At 42.7% G+C, this 19,556-nt stretch overlaps 1 protein-coding gene across 2 annotated transcripts in view; it reads left to right on the plus strand.

Moving 5' to 3' along the window:
* Window positions 1–19,556, plus strand: part of znrf3 (zinc and ring finger 3) — a 67,151-nt gene that overhangs the window by 37,842 nt on the left and 9,753 nt on the right. For both annotated transcript variants that reach the window (XM_085367497.1, XM_085367498.1), the window contains exon 3: window positions 19,193–19,267. In XM_085367497.1, coding sequence (XP_085223623.1) covers window positions 19,193–19,267 — 75 coding nt within the window. The remainder of the gene's footprint in view (window positions 1–19,192; window positions 19,268–19,556) is intronic.

Genomic DNA, 19,556 nt, shown 5'->3' on the forward strand with positions numbered 1-19,556 from the left:
AAGTTAGAGAAACCCACACCTTCCGCTTAGTGGACCAGGTCAGAGCAGAGTCCTAATGAGCTGGCCATTTTTATATATTCTAGATCTGATCTTTTGCTAAGGGACACTGTAGCGGTGATGGCAAGAACTTTGGCCTGTGACCTTTTGGCCTCTAGCCAGCCTCCCCAACTTCTAGGTCACTCTTGTTTCCTCTGTGTGTACTCAGCCAGGACTATAATTAGAGGAGGGAAAGCCCATTGTTGCATCTTGACAAACCCTCGCCTGGGGCCTGAACACAGCTGGGTGCTTTGCGTTGGCACAAACGCTTTTGCCAGGCCAGACAGTCCAGTGTTTACCCCCTACCAGTCTGCTCCCTCTGCCCGACCAGCCAGCCAGACCACCAGGCCGCTATGCGCCCAGCCCCATTCCGGATACGATGCCCACTCCTGCACCCTCACCCCGCCTGGCCTGGCCTCGTGCTCGGCGGCCCCCACCCTTCTCCCGCCCTACCAGACTGTCCCCTGACTGAACCCAAGTGTGCTTTACTGCCACTTTGCCACCAACAGTGTCAGGGTCTTGTCTGGTCAATTTAGATTCCATTCAATTACAAAAACCTAGCGTCTAAATATAAACTGTCTGGGAACACTGGGCCCCCAGCTGTGCTTCGGAGCTGATCAACACTCACTGATGGGCATTTAGCTGGAGCTACACAGGACATTGCTCCTCTGTGCTTTTGTGATTTGTACTCGGTTATTCAGCTAAGTGGCACAGGGATGTCGGGTTGAGCTCATTATTATAGAGAACTGCTCTGACAAATAAAATAATCGCAGTAGAGGAAGACACAGGAAAAGGGGTCGGTCATTCCAGCCTCTGAAGTCCATGTGCAAACTTCACTAAAGTGCTGGTGTGTCATATATATGTACACAGTTTTTTCCTGCACTTCCTGTCTGGTTCCTGTGAGAGCTCCAGGACTATAAAACCTCTGACCTCAGTGTGCCACAGAACTAGAGCCCCTCCCCATAACAGCAGGAGAACTGAGAGCAAATGGGCTCTCACTGTAGTGTTTGATGTGTTCTTTATCAGATTTGGCTAAAAAGTGCATTTGTCTTGTTTATAATGTCCTATGTCCGAAGGCCTGCCCTGTTGCTTTCACAGCGCCGTCTCTGTAACTCCAGCTTATCAACCCTTAACTTTCTCTGGGGTGTTTGTAAATGTTGTAAATCATGCTTACAGCTCTGCACACATGTATCCTCTTTCATGTTGAACTATTTATTGCAGCCAGTTACATATTCTTGGTTGTCATTTCCTCCTCGCTGCTCGACTTTCTCAGAATTGACCTCCCTCCCGTCTTCGCTACGCTGTCTGTTCACACGCATTCACTGCAATTTTTGGCAGCTCCTCTGGAACATGAAATCATGCCACTGGCCTTCATTGGGGGCGCAGACCCGTCGGTGTCTTTGTTGCAGTGCCAGCAAGAGATCTCTTCTTCCAGTGCTGCAGTGCGAGTCCAGTGGGCACTGGACTCTCACTCGGGGCGTTAGCATGCCGGCTTTCCTCGTTTCATCCCGCCCGAGTGTTCATGACATAAGTCCCCATCCCTGGAAGCCAGGAGAGGGAAGGCAGAAGAATGTATGGGCAGAAAATTAAGGTAAAGAGTTCGGAGACTTGGTGTCTCAAAGAGATGACCTGGGTAAATGTGTCTGTTTGGTAAGTGGGTGGTTGGGGTTTGCATTTAGCATGGTATATATATTTTCTTTTTATATATGCACATAAGTAGCAAAATGGAACCTGTCCTCCCACACGGCCCTGCTGTTTGTGAAAAGCAAGACTTTTGGCTGGCATAGCATGTAAATCTCCCTGGTATGTGCTTGTTGTGTGTGGCCTGGTGCTGGCCTTAACCAGCTTGTCTCTGAACCATGATCAGTTCCACCTTAAACGCCAGCCAAAAACAACAGTTCATCGCAGCGGAGCGCGACTGGCCATGAGATCGGCCGCTACAAAGCACTTAAAAATAACTAGAGCAACAAGAAAAGTTTCGAGACCTTTACTGACATATCCTCCCCGAAATAAAGCCAGCTACTTTAAAGTTTTTGCCAGAGGCATACCACCATAAAAAGTGTATCCTGTGTGGGCAGCTCTGTCTTTGACACACACACAAGCTTCATCTTAAAACAGCAGTTTCTCTGGAACAATGTGAGCGGGCAGAGGAGTGTGTCCTTTTCTACTGTGGTCCTGAAGTTGGCACTGTGGGACAGCAGGCCAGAGCAAACAGCTGCTGAGTCTTAGTGCTAAGTGGCTCTTGGACTCTGTGTCTGGCATCTCAGCCAGAGCTGCAGAGAGGGTGGTGTGTGTGTGTGTGTGTGTGTGTGTGTGTGTGTGTGTGTGTGTGTGTGTGTGTGTGTGTGTGTGGGCAAGGAATGATCGGGAAAGTGCACGAGGGCTACAAGAATGATGTGCATCTGAGGAAAAGGGGAGAGATGGGCATTAAAAAGAAAGACATGGCTACAGACAGATGAGTGCGATATTGCTGGCGACTGGCTCATAGCCTGTGGCCACATTAGCCATCCTAGACGCTATAGTTTTACACACTTTACTGTTAGAGGTCATCCCGAGGCCACGGCAATGCCAGTAGGGTGTCATGCCGCAGGCCGTGTGGTAAAGAAGCTTACATGCTGGATTGAACTGGCTCTATGTGGCCTTGTTTTCAGACTTTTTCATACGAATACTGTCTGATCAGTGGGTGTATTTGTGAATGTGTGCACGCTGTGGCTCATCCGCTGTTTATCAGTATGGACATGGAGACCTAATGGGCTGGCAGATCAGCTTGTGTTTTGATGAAGATGGCTGAATGACTCACATTCTCTAACGATTCTCTTCTCACGCCATTTTTTTTAATTTTTTTTGCCTTCTTCATTTCACTCCTTCTGTTATAGAAAAGACCTTCGTGAACAGAAAGAAGGAAAATTGCTGCAGTTCTACGCTCCGCGTTCTCCCGAGTGTTTTGTTAAATTGCAATTGATCTGCAACTTGCACAGGGACCGTTCGATAATGACGAAGCTTGTCTTTTTGTTCAAAGTTTTTAAAAGAACTCTTTTCTCAGAAGATCCATAAAGATGCATGATATCGATGAGACAATTTCCCCCTGCGATTGTGCTAAAACTTACGGGGGCTTATTCCCGTTCAGTTGAATACCGCAAACCGAAAGCCAGTCTTTTTGTTTAAATCAAAGCCGTTAACTCTGGCGACCCCAGTATGAAAAAGAATTGAAGGCTAAACTTCTTCAACTTGTTGAGTTTTCACCTAACTTTAGGGATTTGCTTTTTTTTGTCACTGAAACACGTTTTTGTCGAATTCGACGGCTTGCAATTTGAAACAGTTTCCACACATTTGAATGCAGATGCAATTCTATCTGAGACTTCAAATGATTGAAATAATAGCCAGGTGATCACTCAGGACTTAGTGTTCTGTGCAGCCTTATTAGCTCTTAGAAACAAATCATGAAGTCGTGAAAGAAAGGTTCTAGATCTGAAAGGAAATACTTGATGAACTTCGTGTTACCCTGATGGGGTGAAATGCACACACTAACTCTTTAGCTTTCTCTCCACCTGGCCCTCGCCCTAAGCACTCTGCACAAACACTTTCAAACGCGGCAGCGCGGAGGGAGGGATAGAAAGAGAAACTGAAAAAGAGAGGAGGAGCAGCAGGGAGAGAAGAAAGGGGGAGGAAAAAAGAAATCTTGTGAAGCATGGAGCACTCAGGGGCCTGCCTCTTGGGTGCTTCTTTCATGTTTGTGTGCGCCTCAACTTGCTGATATTATCTTGGCCGCTCTTCCGGGTGGGGTGTCAGGAGAGGTTTCCACTGTGACCAGGCAGGAGCCTCTCTCTCTTTCTCCCTCTTATCTGTGTAGCCCCTTTTCAGACTCTTTTCTATTAACCTGACGTCCTCTGAACATGGTGGATTTATATCTGAATGAGCGCCTGAGTCACTTTTTTCTGGAAAAGTCATGACCGCAGTCTTACGCAGCCTGAGCAAACTTTTTTTTAGCATATGCATATGAACATTTAGAATCTATCAACATGGGATTTTTGGTACTGAAAGCTTTTTGATTTGCAGTTGTAGTTTACCTGCAGTCAGATATTTGGTTGTGTGCTGGTTACACTTGCAGAAATACAATCATCAAGCGATCTGATATTCCTTAAAGATAACCTAGCTTTTAATTAGCTTTTAAAAGTGATCTGCATTAGTAAACATTGACCTTTAGATGAAACAGGAAGTCCTTGGTCTCGTATCTGTCCCACAATAAGAACCGTTGCCAATTCAGGGTAAGGCTTCATACCTGGAAGTGCAAGAAGAACGATCCCCTTCGCAGCCTGTGTACAAGTTGCAGAGGCAGCACAGACAGCAAGAACCTGCTCTTGGTAATAACGGTGCAAAGAATGAAGTTTTGAAAGCATTCAAAACTGCGGTGACTCACTTGTGTTGGAAAGTTGATTAAAGCTGTAAAATAAAAATGACAAGTTAGAAATGCGATCGACAGCAAACAGGCATTTTAGTGGACCGATGAAACAAGCTGAGCTTTAAGTCTCCTCTCTAAAAAGGGCCTATGTCATGTGACATTCTGTAGACTGTATACTTTCCAAGCCTTTTTTTCCCCTGTTTGCATTCAAACCACTAATAATGGTGCAGTTTCCAGTGGCCTGTAAATAGTAATGCAGCATCACCTTTTTATTGCAGTCTTTGATTTTCTTGCAGTCTTGTTCCAACCTCCTTATTTTCTACCTACAGTTCCTCACTGTGTGTGAATGCCTAGTAGTAAGGTGAAGTGAACGTGGAGAGTTTTTTTTCCTAATGTATTTCACTCCGATGATTGAATTTTACATATAGACTCAGTGTAGCCTTGACTTCACTATCAGTTCTGTTCTGTATGTTTTGCTCCTTTTTCTGAGGCTAACATTAGTCTTGGACAGCAGCTCTTAATCTTTTACCAGTGTTGCACCACTCAAAGTTCCTCCTATATTGAGGAAGTACTTCCAATTTAGCTTATAACTCATAATAAAAGACCCTATAAATAAAGCTCCTAAAATCACCCTGGCTCCCATTTTATGCAGGCCACAGGAAAAAAGAGGGTACTGTCTTCAACCTTTACTGGAGCTATAAAAAAAAAAGCTTCTGCAGGCTTCTTCTCTCTTAGGGTGTGTTGGAACACTCACCCATCTTCCTACTTCAGTTTACCCCCATCACCCCCTCCCAAGTAAGTCTCTCCCCTAAATCACTGCTTTGCCGTGTTTCACGGCACTTGGAGGGACCCAGGGGTCCCACTGCGCTCGTTTCCATGGTCACTGGGAAGCTCCTTGTGTCATGTGGCTCAAAGTGAGCCGTCCCTGGACCGAATTACCCAGCTTTCAATGGGAGGCCAAATGACCATTATTAGACTTCACAGCTAAGGCCTCTATTTAAAGAGAGGAGAAAGGAGCCCTGGGGACTTAAGATGAGAGAGAGATGGAGGGAGAGAAAAAGAAAAGATGAGGCAGGGGGGCAGAGAAATAAGGGGGGAGGAAGAGAGGAGGGGAGAAGAAAGTGCATTTAGCTCTACTATGGATGTTTCTTTTTATTTTCTCCACCTTTACACTGATTTTTGATCTTTATCACAATTGTTACTTAAAAGTCTGACAACAGCCTGAGCTTAAGCTGTCTTGTCTGTCAGACAGTGAGCAAAAAGACAAAAGAAAAGATGAGCCATGGAAAAAGTAAATCTTAGAAAAGATAGGACCAGACATCCACCCACATCAAGCAAAGCCTTGTCTTTTCTCCCTTCATCTCTAAGCCCGTTGCTTTGTATGGGAATGTGCTTGTGTGCGTGAGAATCCTCGTGTCCCGCGCCTCACTGTGTATGTCAGGGCCGTGTTGTCTGTACGGCTCGAGCCCACGGCCTGGCACAAAAGCTGGAAACTGAAGCCCCGAGGTCCCACACAGCTAATCTGATGCCTCTCCCTGCTATACATGACTCCAAAACTGAAGGGTTAGCGGGGGTGAAAATGGCATCCTGTTCTTGTGGTTCAAACTTTCTTTCATGCTTTGCCAGGGAGGCATGGTTAGGTCCAGCACAAGAAGATGGAGAAGAAGTGATGTGTGCCTAAGCGAGAGTGTGTGTGTGTGTGTGTGTGTGTGTGTGTGTGTGTGTGTGTGTGTGTGTGTGTGTGTGTGTGGGTTGATGTATGAGTGTCATCGGAGCTGGTCGTGCCCTCAGACAGTGAGGTAATGGAACAAGAGAAAGAGAAACATGTAGATAGGGAGGGGATATTGAATGGGAATGCACCTAGTAGATTCTGGGTAGCACATTAGTATTGTTTACTGGAGACCAGTATAACAATAAAGATCTAACATCTGGATAAGTGATTACATGCTGCAAGAAGAACTTGAAGAAGAAAGTCAGTGAAAAATTTATCGGATAAATATAAGGAATACAAATTTATCTGTAAATTTTTTTTTTACAAAATAGAGGTACATGAAAGACAAGGTGTGTGTGATCCAGAAATGGATTTGTTGACCAAAAGATATTATAACCAAGAGATGACTTGCTGAGAAATGACAGTGTGAGGTGTTTTATTGCAGTAATAGCTGAATAAACGCACCTTTATATGGAGGCATTAAGGTCATGCAATATAAAGGTTGGTCAAATCCTATTTGCAGCAGGTCCTGTGTTCTAGTTTCAAGTCCAGTGTCTTCATATAAATATTTTTTAGAAGCCCACAACAAGTAAAATATAGTCATGAGAGGAAGAAAAGACTGGAAGAAGAAATAAAAAGGCTTTTTTATGTTTTCCAGTGCCATCAAACATCTCACGAGTCCTTAGATTTTTGTCTTGAGGTTTGTAAGCTGTCCCAGATTACTTAAAAGGAAATTTTTACATATCAAAAAGGATCTTGGTGTGAAACTGCATATGTGAAAATAGTTGTATCAAGACTTTTCCTTATTATAATTATCTCTTCTCTACTCCATTTGGAGGATACATGCAGTTGATGCCTTTTCAGTGTCGCAGCTAAGCAGACAAGTCCGTGTGCTCACAACAAATTGGTCACATTGTATCCCAATTTAAAGAAGAATTGTATTCTTCTTTATTCTACATAATCAACCACAGTCATCCTCCTCTGCTGACCCACTGTTAGGCTTTATAGTGGGGGAAGAAAGGAACAGTAAAAAAAAAGAAAAAAGAAGGATGCAAAATAAGGGGAATAGGGCCAAGTCCTGACCCGCTCTGCTGTTTGCCCAGGCAAAGAAGTGAGCAGGCAATGGCAACACCCCCAACCAGCAGGAGGATAGCGTATTACAAGAAAGAGAAGCAACAGCGGCGGTGTCTCTTTCAAGCGTGCAGGGGCATGGTCTCCTAAAGCAGCGTCGAGTCAGAGATTAGAGAAAAACTGTATAACTGGAGACGAATTACAGGAAGGGGAGAAGTAGCAGTTTAGTGAAACGCCTCCACTTGACTGAAATAGTTGCATTTTAAACGTTGTGCAAGTTCACAATATAGCAGCGTGGACACTGGGGACAACAAATATTGTGCTGTTGCTGTTTTGTTTTGTAGAAGAAAAAAAAAGAAAAGAAATTTCGGCACAACTCCTCTGCCTTACTGACTTTAAAGCGGTCTACTGAAAAACAGCCATACTTCTTTACTTCATGTACCCTGTTAAACGCTTGACCAGTAAGTTGATGATTTCAATCACTAGGTTTAAATCTTTTTCAGTCCATCACGATATTCATTTTGTAAATTAAGGTTGCGTTTTGCATAAAATAGACAACAAAGGATGACAAGCTTCAGGGCATTTATGGTGGCTGCCTTGCGACTGACGAGATGCCACCATGTGAGCGTCAGTCTCGTTCTCATCTGAGGTTTGTAAAAAACACTGGTGTAACTGTAGCTACATCCATGTTTTATAGACACCTGCGTCGGCTGCGTATGGCAGGTACACCTGTATGTGTTGTGGTTAGCAGCTAGCCCGGGAGGCAGAACGAGATGTTTTTCTCTTTGTTTGCAGCTAAAAAGGCTGTTGACTGAGCGAGAGCTTTGGCCGTCTTTTTCAGCTGCGTCTCACGTGCAGTTGATGTTACAGCTGTTGCAATCAATAAAGCTGTCTGCACACGCTGTCTAACAGTTTATTCATTCATATTGTACTCTGATTGGCCACAACATTAAAACCACTGACAGGTGTAGTGAATAACCTTGAATTTACATTGATGTTAGTTGACATGTACCACCCATGGGAACAATGCTGCAGACCAAGCACACCCCGCCCAGAGTAATGGCACACCTCAATGGCAGCGGCATCCCCCAGCAAGACAATAGAAAAAGTGATTTATAAACAGAATCAGTTTTTTAAAAAAGGATAAAAAGTCTTTTTCAAAGTGATCAGCTAAACCCGCCTGACCTTCTGTTTTAATATTTAACTTTGTTAGTTTGAGGTCAGTATCCTTGGCAGTCAGAGAGAAACACTAGTATTGATCTGTTATGTGCCAAGAGCCTTGCAGGAAGGAAAGCACAAATGTAGTGTGTCATCCCAGGCCTGCTGTCTTCTTTAGTTTCATCTGACAGCTCTCTTCAGTTCTTCTGCCTTTGAGTGTTCATTTAAAAAAATCCTTTAAACCCTTTCTAGAAGCTATAATCTAACTTGTATCATAAAATCACTCTTCCATTCATTAAAGTTCTGTGAGGCTGATTAAAATGACGGAAGGCCAAATTAACAATCAGTAATACTAGTAAAATCCCACCAATGAATAACAAGTGGGATTATAGTCCGTCTTTTCTAGTCATGACTTCTCCCACTTTGGCCCCAACGGCTTCTTTTAGACACTAGGTGGAGAAGAAGCTTTTGAGAAGTAGTGTTCTTGTTCCTAGCTGGATGCTTGTTTATTTTCCTGTGAATCACAAAGGGCAAGAAACCAAAACCGGTAAGAAAACAACATGGGAGGGACGGAGAGGAAAAGTGGAGGAAATTTAATTAGCGGTTGTCCATTCCTCCGGTCTCAATGTTTGGTCTCAGCAGGGCAGAGCAGTGGGCAGCGGGAGGAGAGAAGACTAAAAAGCATCTTGATTAGCGGCAGTCTCAGTCAGTGCATTTACGTGTGTGTGTGTGTGTGTGTGTGTGTGTGTGTCTGACACCACAGGACATCAAACCACAGGGAGAGATGGGAAACGCTGTCTGTGGTGCAAAACGGGCAAAGACGAGCTCGTGTATTTTTATATACAGAGAGAGATAAAAATGCGACGTATTCTGCGAAAAGTTCGAGTTCAGTGATTGCACTTCATCCATCATTTGTTGTTTATTGTGCCTTCGGGACGCACATAAGAAAACCGAACCATTGCTCAAATTTCCCGCCAAAATAAATGTAATTAAAAAGACAAGCAAGCATAAAACGAGGGCCATATTCAACTCGATGCTTCATGAAAGTCTCTCATTTTGTAAAAACCACAGTGTATCCTAAGTAATCTTTGTTTTTTCCCACATGATGACAAGATAATGAGATTTCATTGTCTTTTTTACATAATTCTGATCGAGGTTTTTTGTGAAAACATGTTTTTTTTTTTTTGTTTTGTTTTGTTTTGGTTAATTCAATCTGCTATCCGTGTTCAAAACAATTGCGCTAAAAACGGCAATGTTATAACATTCAAGCGCACATTCTCATCTGGTGTTTACGGTGTTTCCTGGAAATTATAGCCACGGGAGAGGGCTTAAAGAGAATATGACGCCACTGATAGGTGAACATACTGTTGACTGTTGCACTGAATAAAATTCATTTAAAAATGGTAACATTTGAAGCCAATGTTTAAATGTTACGGCCTTCTCGGCCGAGATTCCAAGAAATCTGTGGGGATCCAAAAATGTGTTGTTAACAGACACATGCCACAGATTGGCTTGTCGGTGGTGTCACTCGATGAAACATGAGTCCTTCACGAAAATCAAAACCGCCATTTTTTGAAACCAGGCGACGAGGGGAAAGGCTACACTAAAAACAACAATGTCGTCCGAGTTTGACAAGCAGGAGTTATACCATCGCCTCGATGTCCTCCATTGTTGTGGTGTTCATGCCACGTACAAATGACGCCACGGTACTTTATAGCATTGCTATACAGACCCCATTAGGTGGTCCTCGATTGTAATGGAAAACAAGCAAAACTGAGTGGAGCCGTGCAGGTACTAGTGGAAAAGGGCTAATAGTGTCTCAAATTCACTGGAGAAAAAGACACCAAAACTAAAAAACATGGGTTAGTTGTAATCTTCTTTGTTATTTTTTTTCTTCTAGGAAGTGAAGTTTATAATTCCTTCCTATAAAGTGACATGCAGCTTAAAGATTTTCACAGCAAACATGATACTTAGTATATGGGTTTTGATTACATGCTGCTTTTTACAGACTGCAGAGTAGTAGGTAAAGGTGCATTCCATTTGAAGTGGGAAGTTTGAAATTTCAACTTCCAGGTTGGAATTTTCAGCTGGAATGCCCCCTCATGTTGGATTTCCCACTTGGAAAGTCCACCAACTCTGACTTTGCAATCCATGATGGCAGCAGCAGCGCTCATATTTATATTACTGATGGACAAAAATGCAAACTTCTTACATGCTTCTCTCTTTTAAATGTTTCTGAATAAAATCATGTCTACATGTGGGGAAAATGTGAGTTCAGCCAGGCAGAATCGAATCAACAAATAAAGAAGAGAAAATTGATCCGGCGTTTAATGCCTGGTACTTTGTGTTTTTAAGGTCACATTTTGAACAGAGACTAAAGCAAACACCCACAACTGTTTGCCAGCATTGAGAACTGATAGCTTTTTTTTATGGCATTACTTTTCATTTTGGATTCTGTCAGAGCTTTATGAGTTTAGTTTAGATAAGTCAGGACTTGGTATTGTAGATAAGTGTGCATGAGCACGACTATGCATGAGTCTACACCTCTCTCTCTCTCTCTCTCTCTCTCTCTCTGTCTCAACTCTTTAATGGGGTCGGCTCCTTGCCAAGTTCCACTGGCAGGCCTCCTCAGAGGTGCCCCCTCACACACCCATGCACACACACACATATTTTGATAGCACAGTTCACTTGTATAATGCTGGTTATGCAATAATGGGTGAATGGCCACCCAATATTGTGCGCTGAGGCAGATACAGAAATGGAGAGGGGACACTGGTGTCCCACACATCAGCCATGGAGGGACAAATCCCAAAGGGCCACTACAAAGGCGGGCTAATGGACCGCCCCCAAAAAATCTGTTTTTTTTTCTTTAGTCCAGCAATATCAAGAGAGATAATGAATACGGCTGATTTTGTCAGAAATGACAGATGATGTGTAGGGCTGCCACGATTAGTCGACTAGTCACGATTACGTCGACTATCAAAATCGTCGACGACTGATTTAATAGTCGACGCGTCATTTGAAGCTTTGTAAGATCCCAAAAGCAGGAATAAGTAGCAGGATTTAAGAGTGTAATAACGGACTGAAACAGAAGATGGCAGCACTGCATGTACAAGGATGCCAGCTGCCGTTAAACCCCGAAGAAGAAGAAACTGTGTCCCAGAATTCATAGCGCGGCCCAGCGCAGTTGTCAACAATGGCGGCAGCTAGTTAGTTTTAATATTACTCTTATTATTCTTTCTGGGTCACAAAATAAACGTTTAACATATTTTCAGGCGAGAATGTAGCTGTGTAAACCTCAAATATCTGCTCAGTTTATCAAGACACCACATATTTTCAAAAGCGCTCCGACGTTTTCGGAGGCGTCTGTTACCCACTAGCTCGATAGCTAGCCGGGGGCCATGAGAGCACCGGACTCCCGGCAGATCGTTTTCAAACCCACCGCCCTACTCAGGTTAAACATATACAAGTCACTTAGATAACTTAAAAATGTTATTGTTTGGCTTTTTTCAGTATTTTATTTGTTCCTGAGTAAATCGGCTGAGTTTATTAAACTCCACCGAAACAATCTGCACATTTAATTAGAATTCAATTAACTATCATCTTGTCTTTATTTTTAGTTAGCACAGACCTTAAACACTTAAAGCTGTAAGCTAATGATAGTTATATAAGAGCAGATGCTGCTGGTGCAATAAGCTGTACTTTTACGTTCAATGGATGATGATCTGATTAGTCGACTAATCGCAAAAATAATCGGTGACTAGTCGACTATCAAAATAATCGTTTGTGGCAGCCCTAATGATGTGTAGTCTTTGTCCACCATAAACCTCAGAGTAGTGACTCTAGGTGAAAGCTCTTTGCCTCCTAAGGAAACCTGGAAATGTCTGCTTTTTCTGCCTCACTTTTTACAATTTTTCAGCTCTGGGGCTTCAGTGCAAAGAAAGTCCTTTGGCTGGACTTAGGGGAACTGATTACAGTGTCACAGTGACAAAGATAGTCATTTCATGCTGTGTGTGTGTGCATGCGTCCTGGTCAATTATATGTACAGCACAGAGATGGGGTCAAGGGTCAGTGTACCTGAAGTTTGTCTGATAGTGAGTTCATTATATCTGCTCCAGATTTCTACATCTCTCTCAATCTGTCATCCTGGACAAATCTCACAACTATTCATAAATACTGAGTCATAAAAACAAAATGTGTTAAATTTGGTCTAATTCAAGCAACCTTACCATGAAATGATTCAAATCAGGATCAATATAATTAAATTAAACACACAAATTACATACTTGCACACATCCTGCTTCACAGCAGGTTTAAGGGTTGGACCACACATTTTATTTGAATGTTTCTTACTCAGCAGGTTGTAAGTCTTATTGTTTGAGGAACAAAACTGTTTCTTTCATGTTTATTACAAAATGATAGAAAATCTCTGATAGCCAAGCCTGTGAGCTATCTTAAACCAACAAATGGCTAATAGTCATTAATCTGGCAAAGACAAGCAAATATATGCCACCCAGATATTTTTCTAGAAATTGGCGAAGCAGGGAGAAAAAAGCAGTAAAGACCTAACTTGTAAACATCAGATAAAAGTGTGATTCCTATGAACAGTGAACCCTTACCCCAGCAGCTCAAATGAAACCATGATTTATGGCAGACCTGCGCTCCATTGATCGGACGCCATGTGAACATGTTTTCATTTGGGAATGAGCTTCCCGGGGAGTCTCACCAGGTCAGACCTAATAACATTTACTTATCACTTTCAATGCCGCAGCCGCATTAACAGGTAGGCATGTACACGATGCCTCTCGTGCTTCTTTCTGAGTTGACATGATTATCGTGATGGATCACCCAATCTAGAAGTGGGTGTGGGAAATGTGCTATAACCCTGTAGCACCATGTGGCACACTCGCACAGACCCTGATGAAGTAACATTGACATTATGCCAGCAGATTATTAAAGTTGCCTGTCGTCTTAAACAAATTTTAGGGCTTAAACCATTCTTTTATTCAGCGTCCTTACTCCTCAGCACATGGTGACCAGGTCAGCATCCACTTCCTTACTTCACCTCTTATCTGCATGTTGGATATTAATGGCAGTCACTGAGCTCACTGAGTGCTTTAAGTGATTCTTTCCCCTGTGTGTTTACTTTGGGTGAACTGTCAGTTTATATGAAAGTGGTTGAATGGAGAGGAGCTCAGAGGCCTGCCGGCCCCCATCCCCCATCGGTGTGACACACAAGTGGATTTTTATGTGCTCCGTAAATATTTGAAATGGTGCCTTAGACTGCCCTTAGGACTGTTGTAACATGCTGCAGCTGCGAGAAAGCATTAATATTAAAAAAAAAAAAAAAAAAAAAGGGGGAGCGAATGGGCGAGTTCAAAAGTTTGTGAGGATGGAATCAGAAACTGAACGGTGACTCAACTAGGGCTGCACGATTAATCGTTAGAAAATCGCGATCTCAATTCATACTTATGTGCGATCTCATTTCCAAATGACAACGATTTTTTTTTTAAAAAGAGAGAAAAAAGACGACGACGATTGTACCGCATTTTGATCCGGGACGTAATCTGCATGAAAACAAGCGCTCACTCTTCCTGCTCAACAAATGACAAGGGCGGAGCCTTATACCACGTGGTACAGAAGCTGGCTGCTAAAATTAGCAGGGGAAAAACAACGGAGAACACGTCAGGGACGACGAGAAAGTGACAGGAGAAAATCCGTCCCGGTCAACCACCCAAACATCAATAACGGGAACCTTATACAGCGCTTCCCTATACACGTCGAACTCCTGCAGGCACAAAGAAATTACGGAGGCTATCACTTATCACCTGAACAAAGATATGGCTCCCATCAACACTGTGCAAAACGAGGGATTTAGGAAAATGATCAACACCCTAGACAAACGCTACACAGTGCCGTCCCGCAACTATTTTTCTATTGTTGCACTACCTGCTCTATACACGCAGCGTCGAGCAACGGTGGAGACGGAATTTCAAGCAGTACAACATTTTGCGGCAACGACAAAATGTGAGACATTTGTTGTTTTTATGTTTATTTATTGTTTTTATGTTCAGTCTTACGAAGTTGATGTGCAGTTAATAAGTGCAATAAATATTTATACTGGAAAAGAAAATCGCGAGAGAATCGTGATCTCAATTCTAAGCCAAAAAAATCGTGATTCTCATTTTATGCAAAATCGTGCAGCCCTAGACTCAACACTAGTCAGGTGTTTTTAGCACATCAAGGTTTTCTGAGTGACATTGTGTCCTTGTAAATGATTTCACAATAGCGCGGTCTTAATATTACAGTGGTCATGACACAACAGTAAGCAGATCCGGCAGGATCGCTAAACCTGCTGATTAAATGACACACAGGCCAAAACAGTTATGTCGAATATCTGTAAATAGAAAAACATGTTACGACAGAGCAACGGTTTGTCGGTGAAGTGCTCACATCAAACGGTGGGAGATGAAGAAGGATTAGTTAGGTGAGTAAGTGCTCCTAATCCTGCTGTTTTGAAAATGTCACGATAATACAGCCAGGTTTTGTCTGCTGAAGTTCAGCATCCACGGAGAACAAAGGAGAGACGTTTCAGAAATGCTTTTCTTTCTCTCAGCTGCAAAGGCGTCCAATCAGATGAAGCATAGCCACATTGAAAACTCTGATTTTATTTTAGCTGAATGTAAATAATGTCTCGGCACACATGCCTTCCCTGAAAGGGAGTGAGAAAAGGACATGAAAAAAAAGAGGGGGTGACCACATATGAGAAAATCCACGGGAGAAAAGTATGCCTTTATCTTTTAATAAACGGTAAAGCCAGGAGGCAACATGAAATTACAGCATAATAGCAGTGGAGAGTCTTCTGAAGACTTAATTGCCTTAATTATAGCAGTGCGGAGAGAGAGAGAGAGAGAGAGAGAGAGAGAGCAGGAAAGGAAAGCATGAGCAGAAGGAGGAAGAAGGAAAAAAACAAGGGAAGCAGAGGAGAAGAAAGGTAGCAGTGGGATAGAAGAGCTGGAGCGTGAGACAGATGTTGCAGGTGTATCCAGGTGTAGTTCGGTTTGCACGTGAGCCTGTGTTTTTCTGTTAAACATGCATTTATAAACACACACGGATGGCTCTGTGTGTGACACAGAGTTAATATGCCAACCCTCGGTCCGTGTGAATGACGGAGTGAGTTCTACACTGAGAAGAGACTCTTTCCAGACGAGTGAAAATTTCGCTCCCTCAGATCTTACAAGCTGGCAGGTTTACTTAGGGATGCTAAACATAGCTTTCATTTTCCTCTGCGTCTAGACTGAGTCCTCAGTGCTTTCTGCTGCGGTTTTTGTTCACTCGGGGACAATTGTACCCTAATTCTAATGTCTCCGAGCCAGCGGGAAGTTTGTTTAGCCAGCATTATTGTGAAGTACCTGTAAACCCCCCCCCAACCACCATTTTGGCAGGCAGTTCGGGTTGAGAGTTCAGCTGACTTTTGAGCATGGATGACTGATCAAGAGAGGGAGAGAGATCACGTCTCAGCTTTGAGAAAAATATTAACTTTTTGCAGGATTTCACAGTGAGACAGTTTTCGGTTTGCCTTGTTTTTGACCACCTCTGTTTGCCTCGCAGGGGTTTTGTCCTCATATGTTTACTTTTTGATTCATGGATAAAGATCAAATCTTACAAACTACCGTTGGTTGAGTAAAAAAGTACAAAAGATGGGGAATCATGGTAATCTAATATTATCTGAACACTTTATAGTGTTTCAAGTTCTTGATCAGTGAATCTCCACTGGTGAAAGAAGCTCTGTTTAAATATACTTCACTTCAAAGGTGTCAAAAGTAAAAGTACTTCTGCAGTAAAATGATCTTCTTAGTGTTTATTGTATTTTTTATTATAGATGACATTGTTATTCACTCATTATCACAAACCGGGGTGCTTGGGAGTAACTTAAATAACAGTTTGTTGTATTTTATGAAATTACACTACACTAAAGAAATAGTTCCATAATTACATCACTACATTTTATCATTGTCCACATATGTAATATGTGGACAATGTACCAGTACATGGTGGTAAATATACCACCAAAATTCCCATCTCCTTGTTTCTTGAACAATTCACCCTTTAATGTTATATAAGTTTTTATAAAACCCAAATATTGTAAACTGTTACTTGTCAGGCAACTTTCTGTCTTATTGCAACATTCATCGCTGAAATAGCTGACAGCATCGGTCGGTCTTGATCTCGTCTTTAAGTACGAATGAGAAGATCAAAACGCCATCGTGACTTCCTTCCCGATAAGCTTAATGACCAGACCTCTTTGAAATCCCTGTTGAATCTCAATGAAAGCCCACTTTTCTAGTGTGCAATTCATCTTTTTTTGAAAGGTTTACCACAGACGACTTGGTGCTGTCTCAGATTTCTTGCACAATGTCTCGTTAAACCCAGTTTGACTCATTGAAATAAACCGTATTTTAGTTCTGAGCAAATTTTTTAACCGTATTAATCCATCTTTTGGTGTCCGAAGATTGTAATTTTTTTTATGGTGTTTTTTTTAAGCAAGCCAGTTTGCCTGTGGGTGCATTTTTGTTGTCGTCAGGCAAGTCCCTGCACTGCAGCGCGGGCCTGCCCGAGTGGAGATTCTTCAGGAGGGAGATCTCTTTCTTCTCAAAGCGTCTTACCAAGAGCTATTAATTATTAACTGGGAGAGCTAACATCAAAGGAGCAGACTTGTGCTGAATTAAATGGGGGCTGGAGCCTGGCAGCGTGGAGCTGAGAGAAAACTGGGTGAGAGGGAAAAGCCGATTCCACACCGCTCGCTTTTGAACTTTCCAAGTACAAAAGTTAAAGAAAAACGGAGAAAGAAAAGAGCAATGCTAGTTTATGTAAAGGAAGCAGAACGAAAGAGAAAGTTGGAAGCGCTTGTACTTATTGCGTGTTGCTGTTGTTTTTCATGGGGCTTTCCTTCACTGCTGGGAATGATTGATTCAGTTTGTTTAGTTAATTAGTCTTTAATGAGCTATGAAAGCCAGATTCATAAACATCTTGTCTATGGATTAAGCCATGGGGAAATCTAATTAAGACAGCTTGAAATTCAGAGACATGATATGTTTACATTTTCCTGAAGCTGATGTTCACTCAGAGTCACTCAGAGTCAAGCCCCCCCCATCAGAGGACTTTTGTTCCTTTTGTTTTTCTTCCCCTGTGCTGTAAAATAAGCCCATGTACTGAAAATCTAACTATTCTATACAGTTTCATTATTTGCTGTGAATGCAAATAGTAGCAGTGGACTGTGTAAAGGAATTAAAAGCTGCCAGTTAAGTTGGAAAAAGTTTATTTCAAACTTGCTTTAACTTCACCTGCTTGTTCTTGGACAGCTATGTTAATCATTACCACCTTCCTACAGACTCAGGAAACACAGGAAACTTAAGAGTGTCACGCAAGCATCCTGTAGAAAAGCTAATCTAGGGTAAAGTCACAAAAATGATATTAAATAATGGATTATTTTGAATTTAAAAGCCTTTTTACTTTTCTTCACTCCTCATTTTTACACAGGACCTTTAGTGGCCTGTTTTTACAATTCTCTGCCATCCTATAGACTCACTCATGACAAGTAATTGATAAATTAGTCAGCAATTATTGTCAGTTGAAGCCTTTGTGACATGATGTGCCATATAGCTACCAATTAGACAAATAAAACTTGAATAGCGCACCGAGGGCTTTACAAGCCTTTGATTTGAGGAGCGCTGAGGGCCTTTTTGAGACCCACGGTGGTCTTTCTACTGAACTACATGGCTGCCCTTTTGACAAATGATGTTGAAAGTTGCTCAACATCCCATTGTTGAATGTTGTTACCTCAGAAATCAACATGATATGTTGGGAAAAGAGCAATTGTGCCTCCCCCGCACATACCACCGCTCCCTGTCCCCACTCCGTGTCCGTCCTCCGTGCCTGCAGAGTGGAGCGGTGACACTCTGCAGCCAGTCGGCAGCGGAGTCACAGCACTGTACATTGTCACTTTGATCTTCACCCCCCGTCCCTGTTCCCTCCAGTTATGAAGAACGCTGGCAAGAGCCCAAGGGCACTTGATAATACCAGGATATGATCCAGCCGCGCTCTTTTAGATCATGTAGTGTAGACATCAAAACGCTGTCTAAATAGGGCACCGTGAATCAGGCGGGGTGAGAACGGGTTGTAGGGGAAGGCAGGAGTTAAGATAAAGGAACTATTTTTTTTTTTTTTTTTTTTTTCCCTGACGAGGGGAAGCCAATTTGGATTCTGCAAGGAGATACTCAGGGTTCTGCAGATCCAAGCATTTCCTTTATCTTTTGCCTTTAGCAGAACTCTTCAAAAGGCCTCTGTGTTATGACTTTCCCCCCTCTCAGATGAAAGGAGCTCACAGTTTTAACAGCAGGAAATCCATGATAACTTTATTTAACTTTTCTAAACCTGCACAGCAGAGTTGCATCACATGGAGCTGTGCATGCGTTAGTTCCTTATGGAAGTGTTTAAGTCTCTGTCGTATTATTAACTTAATATGGCGCAGATATACGTGGAATGACATCATGGTGGAGAAAGCCACATGTGCATCCAAGCAAATGTTGTCCCCGGCTTGTTTACGTCTCATCTGTTCGATTTAATTTTTCCTTCTCGTTTTCTCACTTCAGATAATGTGTGTGAAGGTTACACTCGGGCAGAGAACTCCCTCTAGTGGCCTTGAGTAAAATGTGAAATCCAACTTTGGGAGTTGAGTGTCTTTATCGGTATGATTATGCATTCCCCGGCTATTTTTCCTCAATATATCTAATGATTACTTTGTTCTGTGTTGGCAGGCAAAGAGAGCGGTGCAGCGGGGAGCCACAGCCGTCATCTTTGATGTATCTGAGAATCCGGATGCCATCGACCAGGTTTGTACACACAGAGAATTACTCCGGCATTCACGCTCTCAACAGCACTGAAACAGTCTAATCTGTCTCGGTCTCTCCGTGAAAGACTCTCCGCTTTTCATTTCTGAATGAAGCTTAGCAGCTTGCCCTGCCCTTCTGGCTGGCAGTGTATGAGTGTGTGTGTGTGTGTGTGTGTACAAACAATGATCTTTCTATCTTTAGTTCTGTTCAAAAGCACGCGGATCAGCCTCGCGCATTCAGCCATTCCGGGCCTTTCATCTCTCCCAACTTGTGTTTGGAGGAGTGCACT

This window comes from Diplotaxodon limnothrissa, linkage group LG12 (assembly GCF_057381915.1).
Source record: "Diplotaxodon limnothrissa isolate DT_005_m linkage group LG12, D_limnothrissa_male_GT1.1, whole genome shotgun sequence".
Taxonomy (NCBI): Eukaryota; Metazoa; Chordata; class Actinopteri; order Cichliformes; family Cichlidae; genus Diplotaxodon; species Diplotaxodon limnothrissa.